A 15805-nucleotide genomic window follows, 5' to 3' on the forward strand; every position below is an offset into this window, starting at 1 on the left:
GATGACATCTCCAAAGATCCTATTTTCAAATAAGGTCACATGCTGACGTAGTGGGGGGTTAGGACTCAATGGATAATCTAAACAGGCCTATATCTAAATAAGACATTAAATCTGTAGATAAATCTCTTCTCACAAAGAAAACTCCTTGGCTAAAGAGCTTTCACAGAGAAGTCCAACCAAACATTTAAGGAAGAAATAATACCAATCCTACACAAACTGTCCCAGAAAACAGAAGAGGAGGGATGCTCCCCAACTTTGCCTACAAGGCCAGCATTGGTCTAAATAACAAACCAGAAAAATCATTTCAAGAAAGGAAAAATATAACAACTTTTATGAACACGGTTGCAAAACTTTTATAAATCAAATGAACTAATATTTAAAAACAATTATGCAAGATGACCAAGTGTGGTTTGTCCCAGAAATACAGGGTTGGGGTAATATTTGGGGGAAAAAAATCAATGTGAATTCACCATTTAACAGACTAAAAAAACAAATCACATGATCATCTCAATAGATGAAGAGAAAAAAGCATTTAACTCCACTCATCCCTGACAAAATGTAAGCAAATTAGGAAAAGAGAATACCACCAACCTGATAAAGGTGATAAAATGAGAGATGGAAAAGACAAGGTTAACCTGCTTTAAATCTCTATTCTTCTAACCAGGCTGGTCTGATAATAGGCAGGGGGGGGGCAGTAACAGTAATTACTTTCTCAGATGTTCAACAAAATTATAAAAAATGGCTTTCAATATGTGAATAAAGAATAACCAATTTTTTCCTCAAACACACTTCTCACAAAATTAGGAGTGTCTGATACACATAAGCACTTGCATTCACAGTACTTTTGGAAATCCTAGTTGTTCCTGTACAGTTTAGCACTTGATCTACATGGGACAATTATACTTCATACGACCAGTTCATTCTCATATACGCTGAGTACTTACTTGGCTTAATCTATTTGCAGTTACCTGTTTGGAGTTTTTGGGGTTAAAATCAGGTTATAGATCTCAACAGTTTGTATGCATAATAAATTTTCCTTAGAAATGCGATTTACTTACACTGACAGCATTAATATCTGACACGTGTCCAGTGAAAGACTGTCTGCACATTCCATCTCGAATATCCCATAATTTTGAAGAGGCATCACAAGCACCAGAAACAAATGTCCTCATGTCAGGACTCAGAGAGAGACTCATCACATCTCCAGAATGCCCAGTGAATGTGGTGGTCTGCTGGGCAGTTTCGATGTCCCATAAAGCACTATAATTAAACATATATTAAAATGATGACTATAACATCTTTTATGTTAGTTCCTACTACCACCCTCAATCCCCAAATCAGTGTTCCGGTGGGCCACACTTACCAAGTTGTGTCTCCTGAACTGGTAACAATTTGGCTGTCATCTAAAAAACGACAGCAGGACAAGTAGCCTGCAGCACAGAGAAACACATTTTAGGTTATCACTGACTGAGTAACTCCATTACCATGTGAAATAGTAATATGCATTTTTAACAGCACAATACGTGGCAACAAAGTTTTGTTACTATAACGTCTAGCTCCACTTTTAATTACTTCAAGTTCTATGCTGTCTGCAACTAAATTTTATCAACTTTCAGGTATTTACTGTCAACGGTGTCGTGTTGGACACCCTGAAAATGACAAACTTAAGACACAGTCCCTTCTACCTGCTACAGGTAGCAGGACCTGAAACAGATTCCATTACACAAATCTCTATCATCTATGGCAGACTGGGCTCAGTACACTGGGAATCCTTTAATCATACTATGAGAAATTACAACCACCTTGGTGAAGGCTTCATAGAAAAGGTGTTCCCTGAAAGTTCAGAATTCACCAGTGTCTCAAAATACGGAAATGGCAGGACAAGGACATTAGAGATTTTTGTAAAAAAGCATGATCAAATAGTACTACCAAGAATTCAGAGAGTTAGAAACTTGATGAGTGGCAAAAATTCCTTACTAACACTGCTAACCAAATACTATACTATTGTGTACACACTATGGTGCGCATCCTGGCAAATCAAGCAATGCACTACCACATTTATGAAGTGTTTCCTACTATGAACCTAATACATACTTTCAATTACTCAGTACAGATGCCAAAATCCCATAGTTGTTATATGGTTGCAGAGAAAACAGAAAATTCTTTTTTTTTTAAACTTTTTATTTTTTTAAATTTTTATTTATTTATGATAGGCACACAGTAAGAGAGAGAGAGAGGCAGAGACACAGGCAGAGGGAGAAGCAGGCTCCATGCACCGGGAGCCTGACGTGGGATTCGATCCCGGGTCTCCAGGATCGCGCCCTGGGCCAAAGGCAGGCGCTAAACCGCTGCGCCACCCAGGGATCCCGAAAACAGAAAATTCTATTTGCTTTCTTTTTAAAGTAGGCTTCATGCTGGGCATGGAGCCCAACATGGGGCCTGAACTCATGATCCCAAGATAGAGACCTGAACTGAAATCAAGAGTCAGACACTTAACTGACTGAGCCACCCAGGTGCTTCTGTATTTGCTTTTTAAAATTATTATTATTGTTTGAATATTTTGTAATCAATCTGTCATTTTTTTTTACAAAACAGTGCTATTTTTTAAATAAAAATAAAGTTACAGTCATCATTTGTAGAACTACAAAGTTGGTGCATCCCAGATTCATAGCCATTTCTACTCACTTGATTAATATTCAAGCTTTAACAGTTGAGCACAGTTCATCCCTTGCTCTCATTGGTTGGCTCACTCAGGAGTCCTCATATTTAGTTAGAAAGGACAGTATTTTGTGGAGCTCACCTGTGTGACCTGGTAACTCCCGACTCACTCTCACGTTTCCCTCTCTGGTTTTTAAGTTATATATAGAGCAGATGTTGTCCAGCCCTCCACATGCCACGTAATTACCGGAGGGAGCATAGGCACAGGTCATTACCCAGGAAGACCTCAAAGGAATAGCATGCATCTGTACAACAAATAACATGCAAAAACTATTACTAATATTGTAAAAAACAGTCCATTTTTCAAATCTTTTTTTTTCATTTTTCAAATCTATTTACAATGAAGCAAGCATTACTAAAAATTACATGCATCTAACTAAAAATAAGCTAAATTAAAAATGCAACGGTTTAAGTGAACAATGAAAAATAAAATACTTATAATTACACAGAAAAAAATAATAGGCATGTTAGCATGTGTCACCAATTCATTTGGATTTAAGTTTTCCTTTTCAGAAATTATTTTAGGAGAAGGATGTAGGATGTTTCAATGCTAATATATCCATTCAAAATATTAAGTGCAAAATGTTTAAGAATTTAATAAAATCCTTTGTTTTGGTAATTGCACTCAAAGAAGGAATCTCCTCTAATACCAAACAAGGCAAGTGTCAGAGCCAATTAAAATGGTTCTTCCATAAAAATAAAAAAATAAAATGGTTCTTCCATGAAGAGATGGCACTGTGTCCCTCTAATAGGATATATACTCTGCACTCAAATTTTAAAAATGGTCATAGTTTGTACTGACCTGCCCACACCACTCTGTGCCTTACTCAATACCAATCATTTGCTAGTAGGTGGAAAAGTCAAGGCTGAATGGTCCAGAGAATCAACATATACGTTGTTACTATTATGCTCTCACTTAAACCTAAAATATATTTTTTGAAGATTTTATTTATTTATTCATGAGAGACACAGAGAGAGAGGCAGAGACATAGGCAGAGAGAGAAGCAGGCTCCATGCAGGGAGCCGGATGTGGTACTCGATCCCCAGACTGGGATCACACCCTGAGCCAAAGGTGGAGGATCAACTGCTGAGCCACTCAAGTGTCCCTAAACCTAAAATATTTTTAAAACTATTTTTGTTCTAGGAAAATATGTTTGAAAACCAATTAATATAAAAACTGTTATAAATAAATCTCAACCAGGTTGAAGTTATTGTTTAATTCACAAAACAGTACTTTTAAATCTTTAATAAAAATAGTGATATAAGTACACACAGAACCTAAAAGGTATTTGATGTGTGTAAGTTTTCTTGAAGCTTTTCTGCTACCACTCAACACCTTTACATCAAGGATTCTTTGCAGTAGACACATTAGGAGAACCCACTGGGTTTCTCCAAGAGATGGGGAAAAAGCTGGAATTTGCCTCCAATCTACTGCATCTCCTAAGCAATCCAGAAACCCAAATCAATACTTAGAGTGGACCAGAGAAAAGCCTCAGAGAAGCATTCAGGCTTATTTACAACAGAAATAAAAATCTCAGGGTTGCTGCCACATGAGCACATGGGAAATTTAAGAAAAGTCATTTATAGGGGCGCCTTGCTGACTCAGTCAGAAGAGCATGTGACTCATGATCTCAAGATCATGAGTTGGAGCCCCTCACTGAGTGCAGAAATTAAATAAAACTTTAAAAAATAATAAATCATGAGTATGTAAAACTGGTGCACTTTTCTAATATTAGAATACAATATATAAGACAACTAAAACACACTGAATAATAGTCCTACATCTGTCCTTGAGAACATGAAAGGGGTTAATATTAAAAGCAAACACTAAGCCCTAAGAGACAATCTAGATTAAAATAAATGAAATCAGTTTATCTGTGAAGGAAATTAAAGTTTGAAATAATAGAATAAAGGAAAGAACTGTTGGACCCTAGACCAAATAAAAGGTTAAGGAGAATAATTAAGAAATCCTACCTTATTTGTTGTATAGCTATCCCAAATAATTAATTTTCCATCTTGGGAAGCACTGACTAGTAGCCTAGAAGAACAAACACAAAAATAATTTGACAGAGGAAAAAAGTAGCTTCAATTAGTCATGCACGGCATTAATGTAGAACAGTTCCAAAAATATAATTTTTCTAATTAAAAACTTAACACCAGAAAATATCCTCCCAATTTAATAAAATTTATTCTGCATGCCAAAGTTTCCAATAGGACACAGAGTTTAGCAAAATTTCAACATTTTACTAAAAATGCTTCTGGTTATGATTCAACTTTTTAAAGGACTCAACTTTTTTATGGTGACAACATTCTTATTCAAGATTCTGATAGATTATTATTTATTGACTTGCCCAACAATCATATTTCACTCCATCTAAATCAATTGAGAGCCTGTGAATGCAAGGCCGTGTGATGGTTATAACGCAGGATACGCCTCCTGCCTCTGAGGCCTCTACCATCAGGCAGAGAGAAGGTCTTCACACGTTTACAAGATGTTAGATAAGTGAAAACTGTCAGGAGGGGGGGTATAAAATCAATGTCACAGGAAAGCAATAGGGGAAAGATACCTGTTTGTTGAGTGAATCAGTCTTCCCAAAAAGAATGCATATTGAAAAATGGAATTCTGTAAGCTAAAGGTAGAGAGAAGTCTATTCTGTGAGGAAGGTATGTTCATTGACAAGGGGAGGAAAAACACAGTGAGTGTATCAGGAACTGTGAATTTTCCAGTTGCATCAAGTGTGTGAGAAATGGGCATAATGGCTGAGTAAACCAGACTGGGCTTGAAGAGCAGAAAGCTTGGTTTGCTGGCTAAATAGGAACTCCTAACTAAACAACTATTAGTTACTGAACTTTGTTTCGCTTTGAACATTTTCACTATCGTATGAAATTCGAAAGATACAAAAAAAGCTACCTGGGGGGAAAAGTCACCTTCCTGTCCCTGTCACCAAGCTGCACAGATCCCTTCCCTGCAGGTAAATGACATTAGCAGGGATTCAGGTAGTTGTCCCCAACTTTTTATGAAAGGAAAAGTTAACAGTAAGGTATGTGGCAGAACCTGAATTTTTTTTTTTTTTAAGTAGACTCCACACCTGCTTGAACTCACAACCCTGAGATCAAAGTCAGACGCTTAACTGACTGAGCCACCCAGGGGCCTCTGAAATAAATTCTTTAAATAGGCAGGTACAAACCTTGAATCATATCCCCAATGCATAGCGTAGATCTTAGCTAGATGACCCCTCAGCGTCCGTCTCGTTCGCATTTGTATTCGGCCCACGGAATCCATATTTGATGTGATCTTCAGAAAGCACCAAGAATGTTATTCTTTACCTTAGACGTAGCTCAGACAATAAAGTAGAAACAACAGGCATAAAACAGAAGACAAATTTACAGCAACTGAAGGTAGTTTAAATAATTCCAGAGCTATTATAGGATCAGTAAGTTGAAGAGAAGGTATGATTTAAAATGATCCTATTTGCACTTTCCATTGAGAATATCTATTACAGATTAACTTTTAAGAGACATACCTCCCAACTTTAGTTTTCAAAAAGCTACAAGTAAAAATCAAAAAGTAGATGATCAAAGAGTAAAAGCTTTCATTCAGCGCATAAAATTTTCCTTAATAAAAATTATCAATATTAAACTAATGCAATCTAAGAGTTTATGTAAGAAAAAAAGCATAATTGGCACATATCAAAAAGAATCAGAAGTTACTTAAAAAATACATATGAATCTACATATTTTTACAGTATTTGCTTTTCCACAGGCTTCTATTTTAACAAGTATGCTTTAAAAAGCACATGTACAGCATCTGGCAAAGTGTTTTTAAATACAGATCTCACTTTCAATTAAATACTAATAAAAACCATCTGAATGTCATTTGCATCCATGTCAAGCTCTTTCATGTGACTTACTAAAATGGATTAAAAAAAAAACAAAAACACTTTACCTGAATAAGGGTTGCATCGTTACACACTTTCCTAGCATCCTGAAGTAAAGAAAGATGATTATAATACATTTAAACATGGAAATCTCTGGATAGGACCTAAAATACTATTTTTGTTGAAAATGTGGACTTACAAATATATCTTTCACTGGGCCACACAATCTATTTAAAATTTTAGTGGTTAGTACATTTACAACACTGTACAACTACCACCACCAATTTCAGAACATTTATCATTAAGAAAAAAAAGAAGAAACAAAGAAACAAAAAATAATCTCTATGCCTCCCAACTTCCTCATTCCTTGGTAATCACTAGGTTATTTTCTATCTCTATGGGTTTACCCATTCTGGACATTTCATATAAATAGAATCTTATAATACAACCTTTTGTCTCTGGCTTCTTTCACTTAATGTAGGTTTTCAGGGACCATCCATGTTATAGCATGTGTCAGTACTCTTATTTCTTTTTATGGCTGAGTAATATTCCACTTTATGGATAGATCACACTGTTTACCTATTAACTGATGGACATTAGGTTGTTTCCAATTTTTGTTTTTTTGTGAATAATGAGGCTGTGAACCTCATGTGTAAGTTGTGTATACATTTCTTCAATTCTCCTGGGTATATACGTAGGAGTGGTGGGTGATGTGGTAACTCTGATTAATTTTTTTAAATTAAGTGTCAAATTGTTTTCTTCATAGCAGCTGTACCATTTTACATTCCCATCAGCAATGTATTATGAACTTTCCAACTTCTTTGCATCCTCACTCATACTGTTGTCCTTTTTAAAATTACTATAGCCACTTTAATGGTTATGAAGTAGTATCTCATTATAGTTTTCATTTGCATTTCCCTAACGATTAGTGATGGTGAGCATCTTTTTCATGTGGAGTATCTGTACATGTGCTTATTGGCCATCTGTACCTCTTCTTTGGAGATAGGTCTATTCAAATCCTTTGTCCATTTTAAATTGCATTATTGTTGAATTGTGGGGGCTCTTTATATATTCTGGCCAGTAGATCCTTACCAGTTGTATGACTTGCAAATATTTTCTCCCATTTTGTAGACTGTCTCTTCATTTTCTTGACCAGTGTCCATACACAAGTTTTTAATTTTAATGTAGTCTGATTTATCTATTCTGTTGCTTGGGCTTTCAGTGTCATATTGAACTGCCACCTAATCCAAGGTCACAAAGATTAACAGCTTATGTTTAGTTCTAAAATTTTTACACTTTTAGCATTTATATTTAGGTACCACTTTCAGTTAATTTTTATAAATGGTATGAGCTGGGAGTACAAATTCATTCTTTTGCGTGTGGATATCCAGTTGTCCTAGCAGCATCTGTTGAAAAAAATCTTTCTTTCCCTCTCAAATGGTCTTGTTATCCTTGATGAAAAATCAATCGGCCCTAGATATATGGGTTCATTTAGGGACTCTCAATTCTATTCCATTGTGTAAATATACTTCTGGTTTATGATTAAAAAATTTTTAATTGCATCCCCATGAGTAAAAATGAACTAGGTTGATTTAATAAGACCATGGTATTCAGAGTTATATTTGTTCCTAAGCTTCAGGAAAAATGTTCAGAGTTCCCTTTTGGTTTGTTCTGGTATCTAGAAGTTGAGATGATAGGAAGGATATTTATAGCATACTCAGGTCATTTTAGAAAACTTTTAAAAATACATAGCACTGGGATTCCTGGGTGGCTCAGTGGTTCAGCATCTGCCTTCAGCTCAGGTTGTGATCCCAGTGTCCTGGGATCGAGTCCCACATCAGGCTCCCTATAGGGACCCTGCTTCTCCCTCTGCCTGTGTCTCTCATGAGTAAATAAATGAAATCTTTAAAAAACAAAAAACAAAAACAAAAAAAAACAAAGGTCAGGGTAGTATCCTCTTCAACTTATTCCCTACTGTTTTTGACATACTCTTGTGCAAAGAGGAAGCACACAGTATTTGTTGAATAAATGCCCCAAATGGACAACTCATCCCAGTCAGCCAAGGGAAAAATGCCTGCCTCTGCTCGCAGCAGAGACTAGATGGAACACACGACCTTTTTAGCTGCCCTTTCCACCTATTTATAACACTTAGAATATTTCTATGTAAGGATGTTCATAAGTAGTTACACAAACATATGATTTGATTCTTTAATTCTCAGTCAAATTGTGGGTTGAAAAACCTCATTTGGCAAGGAATAATTTAGTCCACCTTTCCTACAATGAAAAGAATTTCCAGAAAGGATAGTGATAGCCTGAGCCAGGTTCCAAAAATGGTAGAGTTAAAGACTAAATTCTAAAAACAGGGTTTTCTGGTTTTAAACTTTATGAATATGAACTATCATTGTTTAGGTCATCTTATTTAATTCAATCACTCAATTAAAAAAAAAATCTGTTGAACACTGTGTCAGGTACTAATCTGGGCACCACAGTTTAACAGCAGACAAACCAGAAATCCCAGCCCTCATGGAGGCTGTAACATTAACAGTATAATTAAACTGTAAGTGAAAATTACTATTGCAAATAGGTAAAAATTTAAAACATTGGAATATAAGCATTCTACTAATAGCAGTTACTTGCAAGTCATGCAAAGATTCTACTCACATTCAGAAGAATTTACTCTTATGAACACTCATCCATTATAAAACTGAATAAAAAATTATTTCCAATTAAAGGTTGAACTCCACATTGTCCACCATAATACAAGACATCTTTGTGCAAGAGAAAAGTGACATATTTTTCACTCCAAGAAACAATTACAAAAGATAAATACGGTTTTCTCTATTGCTGTTTTTTTAATTTAAAATAAATCATATTGGGATGCTCATCAATTGAGCATCTGACTTTCACTGAGGGCGTGGTCCCGGGGTCCCAGGTCCTGGGATCAAGTCCCAGATCCGGCTCTCTGCAGGGAGCCTGCTTCTCCCTCTGCTTGTGCCTCTGCCTCTCTGTCTCTACCTTTAAAAAAATAAATCATATTGCATACATTTCTATTATGTCATGTGTTTATACCAGTGACATATATAGTTAGGTTAAATTCTAGGGCACAGCCCTGGTGGCTCAGTGGTTTAGCACAGCCTTCAGCCCAGGGTGGGATCCTGGAGACCTGGGATCCTGGAGACCTGGGATCGAGTCCCATGTCAGGCTCCCTGCATGGAGCCTACTTCTCCCTCTGCCTGTGCCTGTTCCTCCCTCACTCTCTCTCTCTCTCTCTCTCTCTCTGTCTCTCATGAATAAATAAGATCTTAAAAAAAAAAGCAAATTCAAGGAATGAGGGGGAAAGAGAGGGTCTTTAAATATAGCATGACATGATTAAACTGAGAAGTACATGGCACCTTACATACAGATGCAAGCTCTATCAAAATTCAAATGGCATGGGCAACCTGGGTGACTCAGCGGTTTAGCACTGCCTTTAGCCCAGGGTGGGATCCTGGAGACCTGGGATTGAGTCCCACGTCAGGCTCCCTCTAGGGAGCCTGCTTCTCCCTCTGCCTGTCTCTGCCTCTCTATCTCTCTCTCTCTGTCTCTCTCTCATGAATACATTAAAAAAAAAATCAAATGGCATTTTTCACAAAAATACAAGTAATCCTAAAATCTGTATGAAACCACCAAAGATCCCGCATAGCCAAAGAAGTTGAGACTAAAGAACAAAACGGGAGGCATCATGTTCTCTGATTTCAAACTACATTACAAAGTCATAGTAATCAACGAGTATGGTATTAGCATAAAAATGGGACATATGGATCAATGGAACAGAGAAGCCAGAATGTTCCTCTGCATATATGGTCAATTAATTTATGACAATAAGGGAAAGACAGTCTCTTCAACAAATGGTGTTGGGAAAACCGGAGAGCCACAAGCAAAAGAATGAAACTGGGCCACTATCTTACACCATACACAAAAATAAACGCAAGATGGATTAAAACCTTGAATCTAACACCTGAAACCATAATACTCCTAGAAGAAAACATAGGTGGTAAATCCCGACATCTGTCTTGGTGATTATTTTCTGGATTTGACACCAAAAGACAATGAAAGAATAAGCAAGAATAACCAACTAAAAAGCTTCTGCACAGCAAAGGAAATAAACCATCAAGAAGATGAAAAAGCAACTATTTAATGGGAGAGAATATTTGTAAACTGTATCTGATAGGGAGAATATCCAAAATAAAGAACTCAGACAATTCAAAAGCAAAACAATTTTAAAAAATAGAAAATATGTCATGCCCATGGATTGAAAGAATACTATTAAAATGTACCCCTTTACCCAAAGCAATCTACAGATTCAATGCAATCTCTATCAAAACACCAAGTATTTGACACAGAATCAGAATAATCCTAAAACTTGCATGGAACCAAAAAAGACGCTGAATAGCCAAATCAATCTGAGAAAGAAGAACACAGCTGGAGGTATCAAAATTCCAGATTCCAATATATACTGCAAAGCCATAATAATCAAAACAGTATGGAACTGACACAAAGACAGACACATAGATCAATGGAACAGTATAGAGCCCAGAAATAAATTCATGTATAAACCTGACCAATTAATCAAAAGATGCAATGGTGGGGGGAAAAAAAGACAGTTCTTCAATAAATGGTATTGGGAAAACTGGGCATCTAACATTCTAAAGAATGACACTGGACCATTTTCTTATACCACACAAAAACTCAAAACAGAGTAAAGACCTAAATGTGAAGACCTTAAACCATAAACCTCCGACAAAAAACATAGGCAATAACCTCTTGGATGTCAGCCTTAGCAACATATTTATGGATAGGTCTCCTCAGGCGAGGGAAACAAAAGCAAAATAAACTACTGAGACTACACCAAAATAAAAAACTTTTGCGAAGAAACCAACGAAACAGGAACACAACCTACTAACAAAGAGAAGATATTTGCAAAAGATTTGTCCCTTAAGGGGATCCCTGGGTGGCGCAGTGGTTTGGCGCCTGCCTTTGGCTCAGGGCGCGATCCTGGAGACCGGGGATCGAATCCCATATCGGGCTCCCGGTGCATGGAGCCTGCTTCTCCCTCTGCCTGTGTCTCTGCCTCTCTCTCTCTGTGTGTGTGACTATCATAAATAAATAAATTTAAAAAAATTAAAAAAAAAAAAAAAGATTTGTCCCTTAAGGGGCTAATGTCCAAAATATATAAAAAATTTAAATAACTCAACACCTGAAAAACAATCTGATCAAAAAATTTCAGTCAAAGGATGTGAACAGACATTTTTCCAGAGAAGACATCCAGAGGGCCAACAGACACATGAAAAGACGCTCAACATCACTATCAGGGAAGCAAATCAAAACCACCCAGGCTGAGTTGGTTCAGCATCTACCTTCAGCTCAGGTCATGATCCCGGAGTCCTGGGATTGAGCCCCAAACCAGGCTCCCTGCTCAGTGGAGAACCTACTTCTCCCTCTCTTTCTTCTGCTTGTATTCTCTTGTGTGCATGTGTGCGCGCTCTCGCTCTCTCTCTCAGATAAAGTCTTTAAAAAAATAATAAAATAAGACAACCCCAATGAGATATCACCTCACACCTGGTAGAATGGCTATAACCAAGAAGACAAGAAATTACAAGTATTAGCGAGGATGTGGAGAAAAAGGAGCCCTCCTACACTGCTGGTAGGAATGCAAACTGGTGCAGCCACTGCAGAAAACAATACGGAGGTTCCTCAAAAAATTAAGAAATTACTATGTCATCCAGCAATTCCATTTCTCAATATTTATTAGAAGAAAACAAAAATACTCACTCAAAAAGATATATGCACACCTACTGTCATTGCAGCACTATTTAAATGGCTAAGCTATGGAAGCAACCTAAGTGTCCACCAACAGATGAATGAAGACAATGTGGTATGTACACATGCACAGGATTATTATTCAGCCATTAAAAAAAAACCAAGATCTTGCTATTAAAGACAACATGGGTGGGCCTTGTGGGCATTAAAAGAAGTCAAAGACAAATACTGTATGATCTCATTTCTGTATAATTAAAAAAAAAAAGCCAAGCTCATATTTACAAAGACCAATTCTTTTTCAATGACATCACCATGTGGCCATGTGCTTGGCCAATCAGCCTGGCCTGTTTAGCTTCTGGAGCAAGTGACACAACATGAGATCACAGAGAATCCAACCTGGGGTTGGTGAAGAATTACTTCGGAGATTGTTTTAGGAAGCCTTCTTCATCCCAGGCAAAACATATCCCTCCTTCATTCTGACAGCTTGGTTCAGACACCTAAACTATCCAACCCAGAGCTCCTATGCACATCTACATCATTCACTTCCTTGAATTCCTGGTAGTGAGATTTGGTTAGGGTTTCAATCCAATCAGAATCAACAGTTCCTTGGTGTTCTTCAGCCGTCCCTGTTCTCACTCCTCTCCTCTCTTTGCCTGTAGTAACGCCCTCGTATAGATCCTGTGCCTCATCCTTTCTTCTTCTTCTTCACTTACGCATCAGAGGGGTTCCCAAATAGCTACTGCAGGAGGGGGAGGGGGAGGGGAGGTGCAGGCAGTGTTGCAAGTTACTAGGGCTCCTCCTGGCTTTCTGCTGAAGTTCTCCAATTGTATCTCTTACCAGTTCAGCCCTTGCTGTCCCTGCAGTAAGCAGCCAGAGCCAGGCTACAGCTCAGTCTCTTTCCTCTTCCCTGTGCACCAAAGAGGCTCCCTAAGCATAAAGGTTTACAGACGTGCCATCTTTCATCTCTACCTTCCTTGATATTCCTCCGTCCAGGGAAACTTCTGTTTCCACCGTTTCAGAGGATTACCGGTATTTTTGCCCGAGGGAATGCTACCCACTTTGCAGAAACCCTCCCTCTGAGCCTTTCCATACCCTGATGCATCACTCTGATTCTTGGTGTGAAGCTCTAAATGTCTTTTAATTTTGTTGCCAGATGGAACTTGTATTTACTTCTTAAGATCTTTGCTGTTTTGAGTTGATTTCCAAGAGTAAAAGATGACAGACAAGTCTTTATTATGCCACTAATAATTTTTAATGTTTTTCTGCAATCTAATATTTTAGAGATTCATATTTTTTCTAGTGTTTTACAATGTGATAATATCTGCCTCATTACATTGCACCAAACATCAAACTACAATTCCAGGTGTGTGACTAAGAGAATTATGTTTGTCTTTCAGCAGGAATTACATCTAGAATATTAACTTCTTAGGGACACAGAGCCTATAAGCACACATATAGATTTCTTAGGAATGATTTTTAGAGAGGACCCCAGAGGTACGATAAAAACAAACTGACCATTTCAAGACTTATAAATTTAATATATGTAAACTGGTCCAAAAATGAACACATTTTATTCATTTGGTGGTACTAAAAAAAAAAAAAGTGTTAAATTTCAAAACGAGAAACTTTGCTCTTACCTGGATCTGATTCCGCAGCTGTTCGGCTTCCTGCCTCAACTGCTCCAGTTCACTCATCTTTTAACTTGTTTGCCTTTGAAATTAGCAAGTGAAAGCAACTGTCAAAACAAAAATAAAAACAAAACAAGCTGGTTTCAGTTCTCCATTTATGTATTAATCTACTTTTTAAACTACTGACAGAACTTTTTGATCCTTCTGAAACTCAAGTGAGCTAGCAATTCCAAGTTGTAGATCTAGATTACTCACCAAAGAGTCTGATAGAGAACATAACTGGAGGATGGAAGAGAAATCCTGAGCTGTAGTATTCAAGACTAAATTACAGACTGTTACTACTAGAACACAGTCCACAGTGAGAAATACTTTACCATACTTTAGAGAGGACCCATAATACCTATTTATCTCCACTTAGATGTCTAATAGGCACCTGAGAGTTCATTCTTCAAAGGTGAACCCCCCCCCCCCCGCATTTCTTGTCTGGGTATATGGAAATTCAGTCCTGTCAACCCTTTAAGCCAGGATACCTGAGAGTCATCCTTGTTTCTTCTACACCCTACATGTACTCCCATCAGCAAAACATGCCAGTTCTTCCTTCAGAAAAAATACCTAGGATCTGATCAATTCTGATCACTTTGCCACTTTGCCTACCTTGGTCTAAGCCACCACCTTCTCTCACCTGTCTCCTTTCTAATGCCCTGAACCACAGCCCCATCTATCCTAAATTTAGCAACGGAGTCATCCTTTTAAAACCCCAGTCTTTCTTCTGCTTTAAATCCTACAAGGTTTTCCACTCAGAGGAAAATATAACCCTTTATCTTGACCTATAGAGCCCTACCCAATCTCTTACACACACCCTTCTCTGACCTTATCAATCACGCTGTCCCTCACTCTGCTCCAGCCATTTCTTGAAGTCCTTTGAACACACTAAGTAGGATCTAGCCTCAGTGTCTTTATACTTGCTCTTTCCTCAGCCTGAAATGCTTTTACTCCTGATATTTTCATTGCTTGCTGACTTTTGCTCAAATGTTACATCCTCAGCAGGACCTTTGCTGATAGCACACAGGCATCGGCCTTAGCCTGTAAGGTCACTAGACATTTCAAAACCATCTGGCATATTTTTGTTTATTTGTTGTCAGTTTCCTCCTGGAAGAATGTAAGCTCCTTGAGGGAGGGGCTCTGTTCAATTTACTTTTGTTACATCCCTAGCACTGAAGACACTTAAGTAAATAATCTGAAATAGCTTAATAAATAAAGGAAATTTTTTCCCTGAGGATTTAGGATGAATCACAGAACCAAAAAGCAGGAATATTACTACTTCAGGAAGAAACTAGAGGCTGAAAACTGGTAGTATCCTTTCTCTACCTGTCCCATTTTTCTCTTCCTATTTATTTTTCTTCTACAAAATAACTTTCTCTTTCTCTAAGCAGAAGACTCGGTTTGTATTTCCTCAGGTCAAAATTAGAGACCCGAATGCTTACCACAACTAAGAATCCCCATGAAAGACTGATTCCCTGAAGAATTTGTTTCTGGTGTCTACCCTTCATTCACTTCAACTGTAGTACAAGTATCTTTTTATTCTTTCAGTTAACTTGGAATTTATTTTGTCAAATTAACACATCAATCTATTGGGGTTGCTTGCAATGGCATTAAGCTATAAAATAAGAAATGACATCATTCTAATATTCCATGTCCCAAAAAAAACAACATTCCATGTCCAACTTACTATTATAATACAGCTCTCCATCTATCTGAATTTTCAGCAAATTTTGATAATTT

At 37.4% G+C, this 15805-nt stretch overlaps 1 protein-coding gene across 2 annotated transcripts in view; it reads right to left on the minus strand.

The window, feature by feature from the left end:
- The window catches only part of GNB4 (G protein subunit beta 4), a 58674-nt gene that overhangs the window by 17600 nt on the left and 25269 nt on the right, over positions 1–15805 (minus strand). For both annotated transcript variants that reach the window (XM_055307657.1, XM_055307658.1), the window contains 7 exons: positions 14033–14130; positions 6665–6703; positions 5907–6013; positions 4693–4756; positions 2801–2963; positions 1364–1430; positions 1059–1260 (listed from right to left, as the gene is read on the minus strand). In XM_055307657.1, the coding sequence (XP_055163632.1) occupies positions 1059–1260; positions 1364–1430; positions 2801–2963; positions 4693–4756; positions 5907–6013; positions 6665–6703; positions 14033–14089 (699 nt within the window). In that variant the 5' untranslated portion in view covers positions 14090–14130. The remainder of the gene's footprint in view (positions 1–1058; positions 1261–1363; positions 1431–2800; positions 2964–4692; positions 4757–5906; positions 6014–6664; positions 6704–14032; positions 14131–15805) is intronic.

The sequence above is a fragment of the Nyctereutes procyonoides genome, unplaced genomic scaffold (assembly GCF_905146905.1).
Source record: "Nyctereutes procyonoides isolate TBG_1078 unplaced genomic scaffold, NYPRO_anot_genome, whole genome shotgun sequence".
NCBI classification, from domain to species: Eukaryota; Metazoa; Chordata; class Mammalia; order Carnivora; family Canidae; genus Nyctereutes; species Nyctereutes procyonoides.